We start from the raw sequence: 15379 nt of genomic DNA, 5'->3' as shown, positions 1-15379 counted from the left end.
ATGTTTGACTAAGCCAGATGTTTTATTTGGCCAAACCATGAGGACATTTGTTATGTGTGAATCTGTTATGAAATTTTTTTTACCAGTAAAAGCCTGTTGGCAACATGTTTGTTATTTAATAAATGTTTTAAATGAAAGACAAATGTTATTTTTTGTTTGTTTGAAAAAATTGAAAGCAATTTTGAGGTGGATAATGTATGCCAACCCATAATTAAAAAATATACAACATTACTGCAAATGTTCTTATGCTTTACTAATACTTTTTTTTAAGTTCTTACACTATGGAAAGGCACCCACCTTTGGTCCAAAATTTTATTACATGCAGAATTACACCCTTTAATGTGTGGCAAAAAAGAGGACAAATGTTTGAAATACAAAAACTTTATTTATTTTTTTTAACGTATCTTAAAAATGTAAAAAAAGAAAACAAATAAACTACACATCCTCCAAACGTCCCACTAATCTTTGTAGGCAGCAGTAGGCCTGCATGAAATAGCCCGAGGTCTTTCTCAGGTCCTCCCGAATTTCCCTCAGGATGTGGGTTAGATCTGTGGAAATGTAAAAAATTTTGAGGATTAAATATTTCATAAAAATTAGAAACATTTGAACATTACACATTATTCAATGTACCAAAAAGTGTTTAAACACACTGATGTTATGGTGTGTTTGAAAGTATCAGACACACAACATTATTAATAAGTTTCTACTTTTATGTTGTTAAACTAATTTGAAACCCTAACTATGTGGCATAAGCCAAAATCCACTATGATGATGTTACAAATAATGGGAGGTGTATTCTTAAGTCATGATGGCCATATCCTTAAAACACAATGCACGTATTCACTTCTAGAATGTTGTTGTTAAAACAAAAATAGAATGTGTTTGTTTGCTATGGAAAACATCACTTTGCCTAAGTACATTAGTACATTTTAAACACAGTGTACACAACATCAACAAGGGTAGTCTGGTTCCTAGCACCTTGCCAAGTTTGGTGACATGTTTTTTTACATTGTAAAATACTAATCCAAATGTAATCATTATTTTCAAAAATCTCCAAAACATTTTTTAAAAACCTCTAAACCTATATTTTTCTGGTCCCCAATAAAAAAAAGGGCCAACCACTAAACATAAGGTCGTAATTCTGAAAAACAGCATTACTGCGCAATGATGTTGAACCCCATACAGCAAATTTTTTAACCAACAAAAAAAGGTCAGAAATTTGTACAAATGCATGGATAACAACAACACCCCCCCAAAAAAATACTACAAACAAAAACATACCCTCAGAGTGTGTGACACAGCAACAGATGGCGACCGAGATCCTTTGGGTGAGGGAGAATATTCGGGAGTGGGGGGAATGGTTGAAGGGGAAATGGAGCCGGAAAGATCACAGGGAGGGGAGATTTGAGACATTTGGGATGAGTGGGCAGGGGAGGGAGGAAGACTTGGGGAGGATTTGAAGAGGGAGGGAGGGTTACTGGGGGAGTATGGTGGTGGGGAGGGAGGGCTTGGTTGAGGAGATGCAGGTGAGGGCTGCTGGTTTACACCAGCATGTCTTTGCCTTCTGATTGCCCTTCTCTGTCTCCGCTGTGCTTCTAAAATGTAAACAGAAAATCCCAAAATAAAATTATTTTAGAATTTCGGCTACACATTACAAGTACACTTTACACATTCTGGACAATAGGGACAACATACAGGAGGGATTTTTAACATTGACTAAAATAATTGGCAAAGGAACATACATTTTTAACAGTCCACTAATTATTACTTTTAAACAAACGCATACTTACGTCTGCGTATTTGTGCCCGCAAATTCATGAGGAGCGCAGGCGACTGGCGGCGCAGGTCCGACCAGCGCCTCTCTAACTGGGCAATATTGCGCCTATACCCCGCTGATCAGAGGGCTCGCCTCACCTCCGCATAGGCCGACCGCTTTATGCGGTTAGAATTGGGTGGCTCTGCGGACGTAATCTGCCTGTCCAGTATGTTTACCAGGATAAGCAAGGCTGCGGCTCTCATGATGGCAATGACCGATTTTACAGAAAACATGAAATATACATGGGGTACAAAAAATATGATTGGCTAAAATATTTAAACTTTCCTCAAAAAAAACACTATTGGCCAATCCTTTAATCATGTGTCCCAAAAAATAAGGTCACATTTGATTGGCTACAACACACAGTGTGCAATTGCAAACATAAGAGTGCAAATGATCCTAACGCAAAATGCACATGCATTTATAAAGTTAACACAATTAGCAAACGTACATTCACAGTGAATAAACCTTACTTTGTTTTGAAAATTGTGTGAAAATAAAACAACAGAGAAGACAACCACGAAATGAACAATAAAGTTTATTGACACATGATAAAAAACTTGTTTTAAAGAACAGCAAGAGTTAAACAATTAATTAGATAATTGACAATAAGCTAATAACAAGCTGATCGTTAGTCCATTTATACATGACATGTGACCATCAAAACAGCACAAACGTCCGCAACCATCAGAACATAATTAGCATACAGCGACTGACAGCGCCTGACTACGATTGACTCGTTCACTCGTTCAGATCAGTCGGTAGCTAGAGGAGGTGCAGTGCTAACGAATGGGCATCACTTTGTTTACGATCGCCCTGCCGTACAATAGGATTTTGCAGTCGTTGGTCGTAAGACCGTGCGGCCGCAACGACCGACTCTGAATGAGGTCCATAGTCTTTAACAAATAGATGTCGCACAACTACATTCAGTACTTCCTGCCCTGTCAAATCATTTATCAAGAGTGAGAAAGAAAAAGAGCACAACTAGTGACAGCACAAGCTGAACAACAAAAGTCTATGTTAATCATTGTAACATGTATACTAAATGTAAACTATATATTTTTATATAAGTTAAAGTGGGCAAATGAAATATAGTGGGCAAGGGTATACGCATAATAGCAGTAATTGAAACTTCTAGGTGTACAGAACCAATTGAAAAAAACTTTAGAGATTCTCCTTTGTTCCACTGGACTTAAACATAAGATCCCAGAAGTTCCCTAGAATTACATTTGCATAGTTAACCAGATAAACAAATGGAAACAGACAGATCGCAGTCACTCTGTCCCAAGTCAGCAACAATTTGAATGCAAGGTATAAAATTATTGGCCACTGGAATTAGGGGCGCCAAGAGCTGCCACGGGCCCAAGTACTGAAGGGGTGTGGGCAAAGTCTGGGGGGGCGATGGCCGCACAAGAGGGTCATTTGTCCCCCTCAGCAGCGCTGCAAAGGAAGACAATGGGCCAGATGTACTAAGCACTGAAAAGTGATAAACTGGAGAGTGATAAACCACCAGCAAATCAGGTACTAAGTGTCATTTTTCAAACACAGAACAATCTTTTGTTTAGTAAGGGCAGTATGCTTTCAGCCAGGTTTGGATTAGTAATATGTTAATGAATATTGGATTTAATTTTCAAATGTCTAAAATTTATGTGATTGATATTTAAACTCACATCTACTATTTTCTATATACGGTTCCTATGCCATTTATTTGGATTATTATTTATTTTAATTTTATTTGGGTTATATGTGCATACATTGTGATGTGATTTGTTGTCTCACCTATATGGGTGGTGGAAATTTAACTACCAATTTTGCACATATTGCATTTGATCATTGTGTCATTTGAATATCCATGTGGATTTTCTGATGTTAGGGGCAATTATGTACAATCTGCTGCCCTCTTTAGCATGGAATACCTGGACTAAAACATAGTCTTTTTTATGTGTCTATATAATGTGCATAGGTTTATATCAAATTTACTATTTAGAACAGGATAGGTGATGAATTATCACCTTATAATTACGTATGTAAAAAAAGTTTATTATTTTGAATTTTAAATGGTTGAGTCTACTGCTGTGATCTGACACAGGATGCATTTAAGAATTAGAAATAACATATGCGGGGCCTTGGAATCTTTCTCCCCGTTTTGGTACTTCTCTTTCTCACTTCTCTCTCTCTCTCTCCTCGTTTATTAGGACAAACCTATACTTAGTATTGAATATTAGCCCTTATTAAACTTTAATAGGCTGTAATTATGACTATTTTAAATACAGATATAGAGTACATCTGACTAGATATAATTTTATGTCATATGAATGGGCATTTTGATAAGTTACTATGTAATATGAAACAATCTCCATAGATAGGTATGCATCTAATGAAAATTACATTAACTTTTATAAACTATATTAATTATCCAATCTGGATGATATTGGACATCTAATAGATTTATGTTGCCATCTATGTACATGAGCTTGAGATCATTGTAGAATTATTAATAATATGTTTACTCTCTCTGATGTCCCGCTCATTTTTCTGAGATATGGGACGATAATTATACAATTTAATATATGCCTTTTATTATTGAGTCTCATTTCTTCCTATTCCTATCCTTAGTTCTTTCCGGATTGGGCATAGATAATGTCTATCACTTGAACAAATGTCACTAATTGGCTGCAGTGTCATTTAAGAAAGGGGTTCCCCAGACGTACATCACTCTGATGTGATCAAGCCCCGCCCCCAGCGAAACGTACATCATCCGACTTTGAATGAGGCAGGCTGTCGGAGCAGCCAGGTACCATCCTGCGAGGCAGCGCGGAGGGAGATTCCCACTGCCGTGACTGCCGAAGTTTGTGCCTCATCTGATCCCTTATGAGGCAAGCTGTCGGAACGGCCAGGCACTACCCTGAGAAGCCGCGTGAAGGGGGATTCCCACTGCCGCTGCTGTCAATTCCGAAGCCCGTGCCTCCTGTGCATACACACACACACACATTTCCCTACAATGAACAGCAGCATGCCCATGGCATATTGCAATGAATTCAGCTAAGTTATACCATGCGGTCTGATATATACAAATGTTAATGCATTTTCTACACTTCTTCTATACTAATATATTGCTGTTTTTGAGTCTCTTATGATAAGTAACCTTTATGTGATTGAACAAGGTGTATTCTTTTCTGATATCCCAGATATATAAGTATGGTGGTATATATATTCTGCAACACTATGCTTGCGAATTTGGCACTCTTGTTGCCTAGATGATTACCTATATTACATCATGTGTGTGGGTTTGGCATTATACTACCTATCACATATTGGGTTATATAGGAGAGTGTTTCGCCAATCAGCAACTGAGAGACTGATTTGAGATATTTATAGTCCTATGTTTAAATTGGCTACTTTTCATGCATATAAGACAAATGTGTAGATCTATTTATATTTTTGCTCAGCAATATATCAATGGTAGGAGATTACTACCAATATATATATAGGAGACTGTTTTCCAATTAACAGCTGAGAGACTGATTTGAGTCTTCTTTATCTTTATTGGTCCACATTTTTCAAACACAGCCTGTAACATGACAGTTAGGAGCTGAGTGGCTGGCAGTTTATCACTCTCCAGTTTATCACTTTTCAGAGCTTAGTACATCTCCCCCAATATCCGTGTCAGCAAATTCCACCCTGTCTCACTCCAGCCAGAGTTCCTGAGACGGAGACACCACCTTCCTCCCTCAGCTGCCGCAATCTATACACGGAGGCACAAACTGCCCCTCCAGCCATTAGGACCCCATTCTGCCGGGAACACTGCACAGTGCGGCTCTCCCTTCCAGGTCCACAGAGAGCCGCCACATCGCTGGAGATTTCAGGAACACAGGTAGATACCACATCACTTTCATGACCGGGACGCCAGCAAACAGTGTTACAATACACAGATCTAGTGTGGTCCCAGAGACGGGGACACCGTTGTCTGACAGTATCATCGGACCTAGTTCCCTTATACTTGTATGAACCTCACATCATTATATCTGGAGTTTGGGTGTATGTGCAGGACTTGTTGCTGTCTGTGCTTATGCAGTTATACTTACACGCTTTGTGGCTGAATGGAGTTTCTGTTGAGCCTTCGCTTCTACTAACATTTGCTGCTATTTTTCCATTCTATGCGAATTTGAGCTGCACTAACAAACTGACCACTTTTAGTCATCTGAGGTACCTTGAATTAAACTGAACATTTCAGTATGTATTCATTCAGTTGATCCCGGAATTGAGTATTACATTTCCTCATTGTCTATTTTATATTACGTATTTTTATTAAATGTATGTTCTGTAAGCGATATTAAATATTATACCTCTGTCCAGCGCTCTCCCCATATTTATTTTTTCTATTTCTCCCCCAATATCCCTCTTAGTGGCTGACCTGATCACAGACTGGGCAGTTGCCAGACTCTACCAATAAGCCAAGGCCTGGATAATTAGTGCTGCCCCCCACACCCACCCTTTGGGATGTAGTTTGGAAGCCGACTGTCTAAATGCCGACCGCCAGCTTCCAGACTTTCTAATTCTGGTGTGGTACTAATGACAGGTGGCAAAAACTCCATGCCTGTCATTAACCAGATGCCGGAAGACCAACGCCTGGCATACCGAACGAAGGTAAGGCGGGCGCGGGCAGCCGTGGGGGGGAGAGTTAGGTTTAGGGCTCCCGGGGGGACTTAGGGTTAGGCACCCACCCCCAGGAGGGTTAGCTTTAGGCTAGGGGAAGGGGCGGTTAGGGTTAGGCACCCCGGGGGGAGGTTAGGGTTAGGCACCCCCCTGGGGGACTTAGGTTTAGGCAGCGGGGAAGGGGGGCTTAGGTTTAGGCACTTAGAGGGGGGATTAGGGTTAGGCACTTTGGGGGAGGTTAGGGTTAGGCACCCCTTAGTGAGGGTTAGGGGGTAGAATTAGGTTAGCGATACTTACCTTAGGGTCGATCGGATTTTCACCCTTGCTGGGCTGCCGGTGTCGGGATTTGAACCGCCGGCCATGCGTCCGGCGGTAATGCCTACTACACCCCACCCTTCAGCGCTCCGGACTGGAATGTCAGGTCTAAAACTAAGTGGTTCCTAATCAGAAGCAGGAAAACAGTAGTCAATGCTCGAAAAGAAAACATAATCATGTCCTGCTTCAATGATATGTATCAGGGCAATAAGGTAATGCTAGGCCTGGACTTGTATACTGTAGAAATAAAAGGACATGACAAGCTATGTGCCCAATCACTCTGGAACACATATCCACAATTCTTTGTTTGCAACTGAATGTCAATCACATATTTTACACTCTTTAGTGTTCAAATGGGCCTGAAACTTACTCCACCTTGGTACATGGCAGACATCTGTTCTAGTCTAAATATTTCAGCTCAAAACTCTGCAAATAAGGAATAATGTAAATACACATTTGCATATAAAAGTAAGTATTTACTGAAATAAATTACACCTTCAACATTTTCCATTTGAATTAAAAGCAGCCCCAGCACCTCCTTACACTAAAATCCTCATTTTACATTTTTCCCAGAAATATAAACCCAGCTCAGCAATTCAGTAGTCTATGGCCCTCATTCAGAGCCGTACGCTCTGAGCAGAGCCCACGCTCTGAATGAGGGCCGCCCTCCATAATTATGGAGCGTCCTCCTGGACGCTCGTATAGCTGTGGGTCACCACCCACAGCCTATATGAGCGTGCAGTTTGATGGCCGCGATGGTCTTGACCATCGCGACCATCGCCACTGCGAGCCGGAGCCTGCGGTTGAGGTTTTCAACCGCAAGGCCCGGAGTGATTTTGGCTCTATCAGAGCCAAAATCACTCTCACTGACATCACTAGTGATGTCAGTGGGCCGGCTTCTGACGGTAGGCGTTCCCTTGGGAACGCCCCCGTCAGGGAGGCACGCCCCCGGCACGCCCACCAAAGGGGGCGTGCTGTCAATCAACATCGACAGCACGCCCCCTTTGATCAGACACAACGAGCGAAGGACAGTCCTTCGCTCCTCGCATCAGGCGCATGCGCACGACGGAGCTCCCGCCGTCGTGCGCATGCGCAGTGCACAACATCGACCCACTTGCGAGTGGACAGCCGCTCGCGAGTGGGTCTGAATCAGGCCCTATGTTTTCTATATTGTAATTGACCTTATGGGTGTTTTTATACTTATGCATATAGATCGTGTTTTTCTAATGATCATTACAGGAACATGTTCAAATCAAGACCACCTTTCTAATAAAATACACATTGTACTCTTTATGGCTCATATGTAATAACCTGTGAGTTGCAAGAACCGGTGTAAAAACATCGATTTAGCTCATAGATTTAAACAGTTTTTTCCTTATTAAATTATTGCAATATTAAATCTACTGGCAAAATCATCAGAATCTTGTAGGTTCCAGCAACTCGCAGGCTATTACTCAAAGACCTTTAAGTTGCTATTTCAGGGTATATTTGTGGTTTTACTTTATCTGTGTGAAAATACCAATGTGAGGTACTGTTGACAATATAAATAACATTAAAGCACTATGGAGCTCATTCAGACCTGCTCGCAAGATGCGTTCGCTCATTGGCGAAAAGGGGCCAGATACTCAAATTCCTGAAACGCACTGCGTGGCGTAAGGACGCCCTCAATGTCTTAGCGAGCTACGGCACTGAGCGCTCGCTAGTGTATAAAGACACCCCCTTTCCCCTGGCAACACACGTCATCTCCTGGAATTGTTGGATTAATTGGTAACATCAAGAGCCATCGGATCTGCTCGCAGCCCTTGAGGTTGCCTCTCCCCGCTGCAGGCACTGCGATGGCTGAAATACATGCAGGTGACGTGTACAATGACGCTACTTTGCTAATTATGCATGCCCATTAAACGGTGTTTTGTCAGCCTGACACGCCTGCATTCGCAACACCACATCCCCATTTACAAGCACCTTCCCCTGTTACCACCCACAAACGGCACTATCTGTCACTCAAAGTAGTGACCTGGTGGTGGCTTACGAGCAACCAAAATTCGATCGCAAAGACAGGCTTGCGCATGCGCACTGCAAATTATACACATGAGGTGAAAATCGCTCAGAGTGAGCGCACCTTAGCGGCCGGGTCTGAATCAGGTCCTATGTGTCCCAGAAGAAAACAATATAACATTTACTAGAATTGTCTAAGAAATAAAACAATTACTCTGGCTTTAAACAATTAAGATTTTTCTCTACTTACATTTTTAATATAGAAACAATTAGTAGTCTAGAGTCAACTGTATTTATCATCTGGCACCTTTCTGTAGGGCACGAATAGACTATTCTCCTAGCTTCACATTTCACCATGTGGGAAACGGTTACAGTATAACTACACAAGGCTGGGGGCTACACTATTCACAGTGCACCATGCTATTAAATAGATTAAAAGAATACTGATTCCCATGAAATGTCTTTTTCTTTGATGATGAAACCCTGTCTATATTATATTATATACAGTACATACTTTTGGTTGCTTCACAATCTGAAGCTCCAATATTTTCAAATTTGAAAGGGTGCGTTCAAATGTAATAGGTCAATAATATACACTATGAAGACAAAAGTGATTGGACACCCCCTGTGTAAGCGAAATGTATACCATGCATACCATTGCACAAAAATTCCAAATGGCCACTAATGTGGCGGTTTCAATAAGAACACTTTGTAGAGGCAAATGCACTTGCAGTTCCATAAAAACAATGAATGTTTGTATCAGGATGACAATGTCATCTGTCATCTTTCCAGAGTGACGCTGTACTGGTATACAGAAAATTCAGTAACCCGAATGGACTGGCCAGCTCAGAGTCCAGATCTTAGCCCCACTGAGAATCTCTTGGACAAATTGGAACAACAGGGGCGTTCTAGGCCGACTCAACCTTCTTCAGTGTCACAGTTGGTCACTGTACTTAAGGTGGAATGGCAAAACATACCGCCTGCTGTTTTCCAGGAACTTGGGCACAGTTTGCAAAGAAGGGTGTCTGCAGTAATCATTGCACGTGGTAGACCTACAAAGTACTGATCTATTTGCTGTCAGTGTCCAATCACTTTTGTTTACATAATGTACTTAATATACGAGATCACCGGACAGTATTACTCTGCAATACAGAAAAATAAGTTTTCTGTATACGAGTGGAAGAGCCCTACATGCTCTATCATGCCCATAATTACATCAGTAAATGTGGTATCACCCACATATGAAAGAGGGGAATGCTGTCTTTCCAATCATGTGGCCCACTTAGCAGCTATTGTTTAGTGATCACCTGTGCTATGGAAAAAATAAATATCCATTGTGCCCTATCTCCCCCATACTTGCTGCCACACACATGGGGGTACCCTGTCTTGAAAGAGGGAATTCCCTTCTTTTAAATTGTGTGCCCTCTTAGTAGTTATTGTCTGGTCATCAGACAGTAACTGAAACAATACATAAAAATGACATTTTCCACAATTGGGGTGGAATCTAAAGCCCTTATCTCCCCCATCTTGTGTCAAATAAAAAAGTAGTCCCACATTTAATGTGGCAGGTTGTGGTGTTTATATAATGGCATGCCTTGTTGGGCTACCATATTCTTCTCTTAAATCGAGACACCAATTTTCTTTTTCTTTAAATGCAGTTTCATTTCAGGCGCAGATATTCTTTTGTCAAACCCTACACACAGAATCCAGAATTTTACTGTTTTGGAAATGTGCTAATTGGCAAAACAAGAACCACAAAGTATTTCTTTGTAGTTCTTATAAGACTAAAAAAATCACATTTGCTTTTGGTTGTCTTTCTTGAAAATTTTAATAATCAAAATCACTTTTTTGGGCCACTTGGGTTAAAAAATTTTTTTATATGTTAGAGTATAAAGATTAATGGTATTTTCTGAGAAATAAACCATTTGTGTGGGTACCGCATAAAATAATCATTGATGTTGGAATGTGGCCAGCACAAATGTGAAACAATGACTTCAGCACAAGGGTGAGAAAACCCTCACAGTGAAGAGGTTAATCACATTTTGTATGTTCTCTTAGTATTAAAATAGAGCTGCCATCTCTTCTAAACTAATATTGTGCTATCATACTCCCCTATCATACTCCCTGTCATGCTCCAGAGCTAGGATATAAAAAGTGTGTTTTATACATGTGTGCCTCCCCAGCCATTGACCTCGCAGCACGTCACTGTTACCCTTAGTGACTGTATGCCTATGCATTGGTGAGCGTTGCCTATGCATCGGTGAGCGTATATCAGAGTGGAACGGAAGAAACTGGGGGCCTGATTCAGAGCCGGACGCTATTTGCGCTCGGTCGTTCAGAAAAAGGGGCCGGCTATTTAAATTGAGCGCTCACTCTTTGCGGTCTGTTGATGCCTCTATGTCTGAGCGAGCGAACGAAACATGCGCTCGCTATTTTGTAAAGACGCCCCCTGGCCGCTCGCATCCTACGTCATCTCCGCTATTTATTTGATTAATCGAGTACATCGAAAAGGCGTCTGAACTGCTCGCAGTGCTTGCGGTTGGATTTTCCTACCGCAATCATGCGAACAGTTCAGGCTAAGAAACAACCAAGTGACGTGGTCGATGACGCTGCTTTGTTAATTATGCACACCCTTAAAACGCCCGTTTTGACCGTTTGGCACGCCTGCGTTCGGATTTCCACACCCCATTTTCAAGCACCTTCCCCTGTTACCACCCACAAACGCCTCATTCTGTCACTCAAATTAGCAGGCACTCGCTATTTTGCGAACGCCCGATTTCCGATCCCAACGACTGGTTAGCGCATGCGCATTACGACCCATACGCATGCGCAGTTGTGCGAACATCGCTCTGAATCAGGCCCTGGGACCCCTTTTTCTTTCACTTCTGATGTGCCTTAATCTCAGTATTCATCTGGTAGGCTACTGAGAGAATGGGATAGTGTTTCCCTAATGAGGAAAATACAAGTTTTTTGAATGCTACATGAATTGTCCTTTCTGCTAGGTGTATACAGAAGTGCTCACCTGGTGTTAATTTAATGTTTTGAAATACATTTTAATATCAGTATTACACTGTATTTTATATTTATTTTATGTTCATGAATTTGGGGGACCCATTATATGTGAGGGTGAGCAGTGTATTTTACTATTTATTGCAGTACTTCTGATTAGTAAAAGGAGATTGGAAGTGGTTTTCTCGCTGTGTGGAAGAATGTGTTTTTTTTCTGTAGTGTCACAGTATTGGTGTTAAGATAAACGTCCTTCTAAGTCAGGGGTGGGCAATAAGCGGCCCCCCAGCTGTTGCAGAACTACACATCCCAGCATGCCCTGCCACAGTTTTGTTATTTGTCCATTTGAAAACTGTTGCAAGGCATGCTGGGATTTGTAGTTCAACAACAGCTGGAGGGACGCTTATTGCCCACCCCTGTTAAGTGGATAATGATCACGTTATAATCTACTCTTTGGTAATTACACATCCTTAATAGGCATAATCTGGTGACTGGGAATATAACCAGTGTAGTTAATACCTCCTTCCTATTAAGGGAATTAGCACCTTCTTTTCAGTGTCACAATTTTTTAATTAAACAGACCACACTATGAACATTTCTTTTTATTTGAGGGAGACCTCCTAAAACAAGCAAATCACCAACTTCAAGAAATTCTTTATTTGTTGTTGACTGCTTTCAAATGTATTCCATCACATAACAACATGTAAAGTACAATAGCCAAATACTTATCAGAACAATAGTGGCTACAGTAAAAAATGCAGGTGGGAGGTTATGACCAAGGTCCAGCCAGGAACAAAATGTTGACCATTATGCTTTTCTGAATTTCTGCCAAAAAAGACCTTTGTTTTTCTGTGAAATAAGATTGTTTGAAATGTATGATAATGTTGTGTATATCTTCTATTGTAGGGATGTGAATAAAGCTTTTATATTGAACAAAAGAAAATCTGAATATAAACTTATTTATGTTCTGAAATATGATGCATGCTGCAATCTGTGTCTGACCTCTGCCCAACCAGGTTTCAGAACTGGCTTGCTCCCCATCTTCAACTTCCATCTGCTGATCTTCAGAATTACTCTGGAAACTATACCGATGATGGAGAAAACTGGAGATCTATTGAGATTTTTCGGTTATCTAGCAAAAGCCAGCATGACTTGGCAGACAGGAGAATCTGCAACTTTTTCCTCAAGAGGAAAACCTGCAGCATAGAGGGGATACTGAGAAGAACTGAGAGGTTCCAGAAGTGGATGACTGCAAGACGCCTAACCCCAGATTTAGTGCAAGTAAGTCTTTATTTTACCTATTAGTTATTATCTTAAATAGATTTAAATGAAAGTAATGGTGCTCTAGAGCAGGGTTGTGCCCAGGATGGAAAACAAAATTTGGCAGAATCTTGCCAGGGAAAGGGTGTGGAGCTAAGCAGGCAGCAGGAAAAGGGGCAGGCTTATCAGATCCGCAAATGAAAAGCCTGGGAAAGTGCAGATCTGTTAATAAAACTGCAGAGAATGCAACATCACAAGAAAGGTGAATGAGTTGAGTGATAAGCCCGGGGAAGCCAAAGGGTATCAGACCAGCAGGTGCTAAGAGCTGGAAGAGCCTGTGGATGGAGCATGCTGGGGAAGTCACAAAAAAAAGAGCTGAGTGGAGGCAGTTTGCATGTACTACTGAGGAAGGACATTCTGCAAGTCAGTCATGTTGGAGGAGACCCCAGGATCAGGTCCTGCTCATAGACATGGTTAATATACATAAGGCTGACTTTGGCTATTAGGTCTAAAGGTCACCTGGGCCAGTTGACGACCACCCCAATCCCTCTTATCTGTCAGTAGCAGTGCCAGCAACCTCTCTCCCCAGCCAGCTGCTGTGTGCTGGGCTGCAGTGGATCCAGGGAGGCTGCTGGACCCACTGCAGCTGAACATACAAACTCTCATGTTTTTAGACTCAAAAAACTCTTAAACTATCATCCAGATGTTTTCCCATTTCGAAGATAAAACTCGACCAATGTGATAGATTACTGCTAACCTCTCACATTTACTAAACTCTCACCCTATTACATTTGGCCCTTAGTGTTTGCTTAATCCCTGCTGCTTCTATACAGCTGAGGAATTGTTTACCACAGCGAGTTGTGGAACTACAAATACTAGTGCAGAGGACGACATATTGTTCATTGTCAAGTGAAAACTTGTTTATCAGAGACTGCACAGCCAAGTTGCATTTATATTGGAGAGACTATCTGAACCATTTACATCAAGTAGCCTTATTCATAGTTCAAGTTATCTTCAAAAGTACACAAGCTCCAATTGAAAGTGTATTGGTATTGTCAGAGGCATTGAGAGGGGACACTAATCACCTGGGCCGGTTGACGACCACCCCAATCCCTCTTATCTGTCAGTAGCAGTGCCAGCAACCTCTCTCCCCAGCCAGCTGCTGTGTGCTGGGCTGCAGTGGGTCCAGGGAGGCTGCTGCGGATGAGCAGTAACAGTCTCCTCTGCCTGCATGGTGTGCGGGGAAAGGGGGGAGAAGGAGTGATCACACTGATCAAACTCCCCCCCCCTTGATCTGTCCCTGGTTGAGCGGTGCACAACTCCCCCCTGTGCAGCGTGCGGCACCCAGGGCACATTCTGTTTTCTCCATGATTTTTTTATAGGCGGTGCGGCCACAGGCCTGGCACTGCTCTCTACCACCCGGGATATTGTTATATGGCCATTGCTATGCTGTTGGTGTGTGAATGTATCATGCATATACATAGTATATACAGGGCTGGCCCTAGCCCAAATTTTTTGGTAAGCAAGTATATTTTTTGGTGCCCCCCTATGCAGTGCCCCTTTTACAGTGCCACCGGTAGTGGTCCCCCCTGTGCAGTGCCCCTTGTGCCCCCAGTAGTATTCCCCTTATATAGTGCCCCCAGTAGTAGTCCCCCTATGCAGTGCCCCCAGTAGTGGTACCCCCTATGCAGTGCCCCTTTTACAGTGCCTCCGGTAGTGGTCCCCCCTGTGCAGTGCCCCTTGTGCCCCCTGTAGTACTCCCCCCCTATGCAGTGCCCCCAGTAGTGGTACCCACTATGCAGTGCCCTTTATATAGTGCCCCCAGTAGTGGTCCCCCCCTTGTAGTGCCCCTAGTAGTAATCCCCCCCTTGTAGTGCCCCTAGTAGTAATCCCCCCTTGTAGTGCCCCCAGTAGTATTCCCCCCCTGTAGTGCCCCCAGTAGTATTACCCCCTGTAGTGTCCCCAGTAGTATTCCCCCCTGTAGTGCCCCGAGTAGTATTCCTCCCTGTAGTGCCCCCAGTAGTAATCTCCCCTTGTAGTGCTCCCAGTAATAGCCCCCCTTGTAGTGCCCCCATTAGTAGTCCCCCCCTTGTAGTGCCCCCAGTAGTAATCCCCCCCTTGTAGTGCCCCCAGTAGTATTCCCTCCCTGTAGTGCCCCCAGTAGTATTACCCCCTGTGGTGTCCCCAGTAGTATTACCCCCTGTATTGCCCCCAGTAGTGTCCCCAGTAGTATCACTCCCTGTAGTGCCCCCAGTAGTATTCCCCCCTAGTAATCCCCCCTTGTAGTGCCCCCCAGTAGTATTATCCCCTGTAGTGTCCCCAGTAGTATTC

At 42.5% G+C, this 15379-nt stretch overlaps 1 protein-coding gene across 4 annotated transcripts in view; it reads left to right on the top strand.

The window, feature by feature from the left end:
• The window catches only part of DIPK2B (divergent protein kinase domain 2B), a 248866-nt gene that overhangs the window by 187925 nt on the left and 45562 nt on the right, over nucleotides 1-15379 (top strand). For all 4 annotated transcript variants that reach the window (XM_088444943.1, XM_088444944.1, XM_088444942.1 and 1 more), the window contains one exon: nucleotides 12805-13069. In XM_088444943.1, the coding sequence (XP_088301069.1) occupies nucleotides 12805-13069 (265 nt within the window). The remainder of the gene's footprint in view (nucleotides 1-12804; nucleotides 13070-15379) is intronic.

This window comes from Taudactylus pleione, unplaced genomic scaffold (genome assembly GCF_031769625.1).
Source record: "Taudactylus pleione unplaced genomic scaffold, aTauple2 ptg000374l, whole genome shotgun sequence".
Classification (NCBI taxonomy): domain Eukaryota; kingdom Metazoa; phylum Chordata; class Amphibia; order Anura; family Myobatrachidae; genus Taudactylus; species Taudactylus pleione.
Note: the sequence above shows the minus strand (reverse complement) of the source record. Positions and strands in the feature narration are given on the sequence as shown.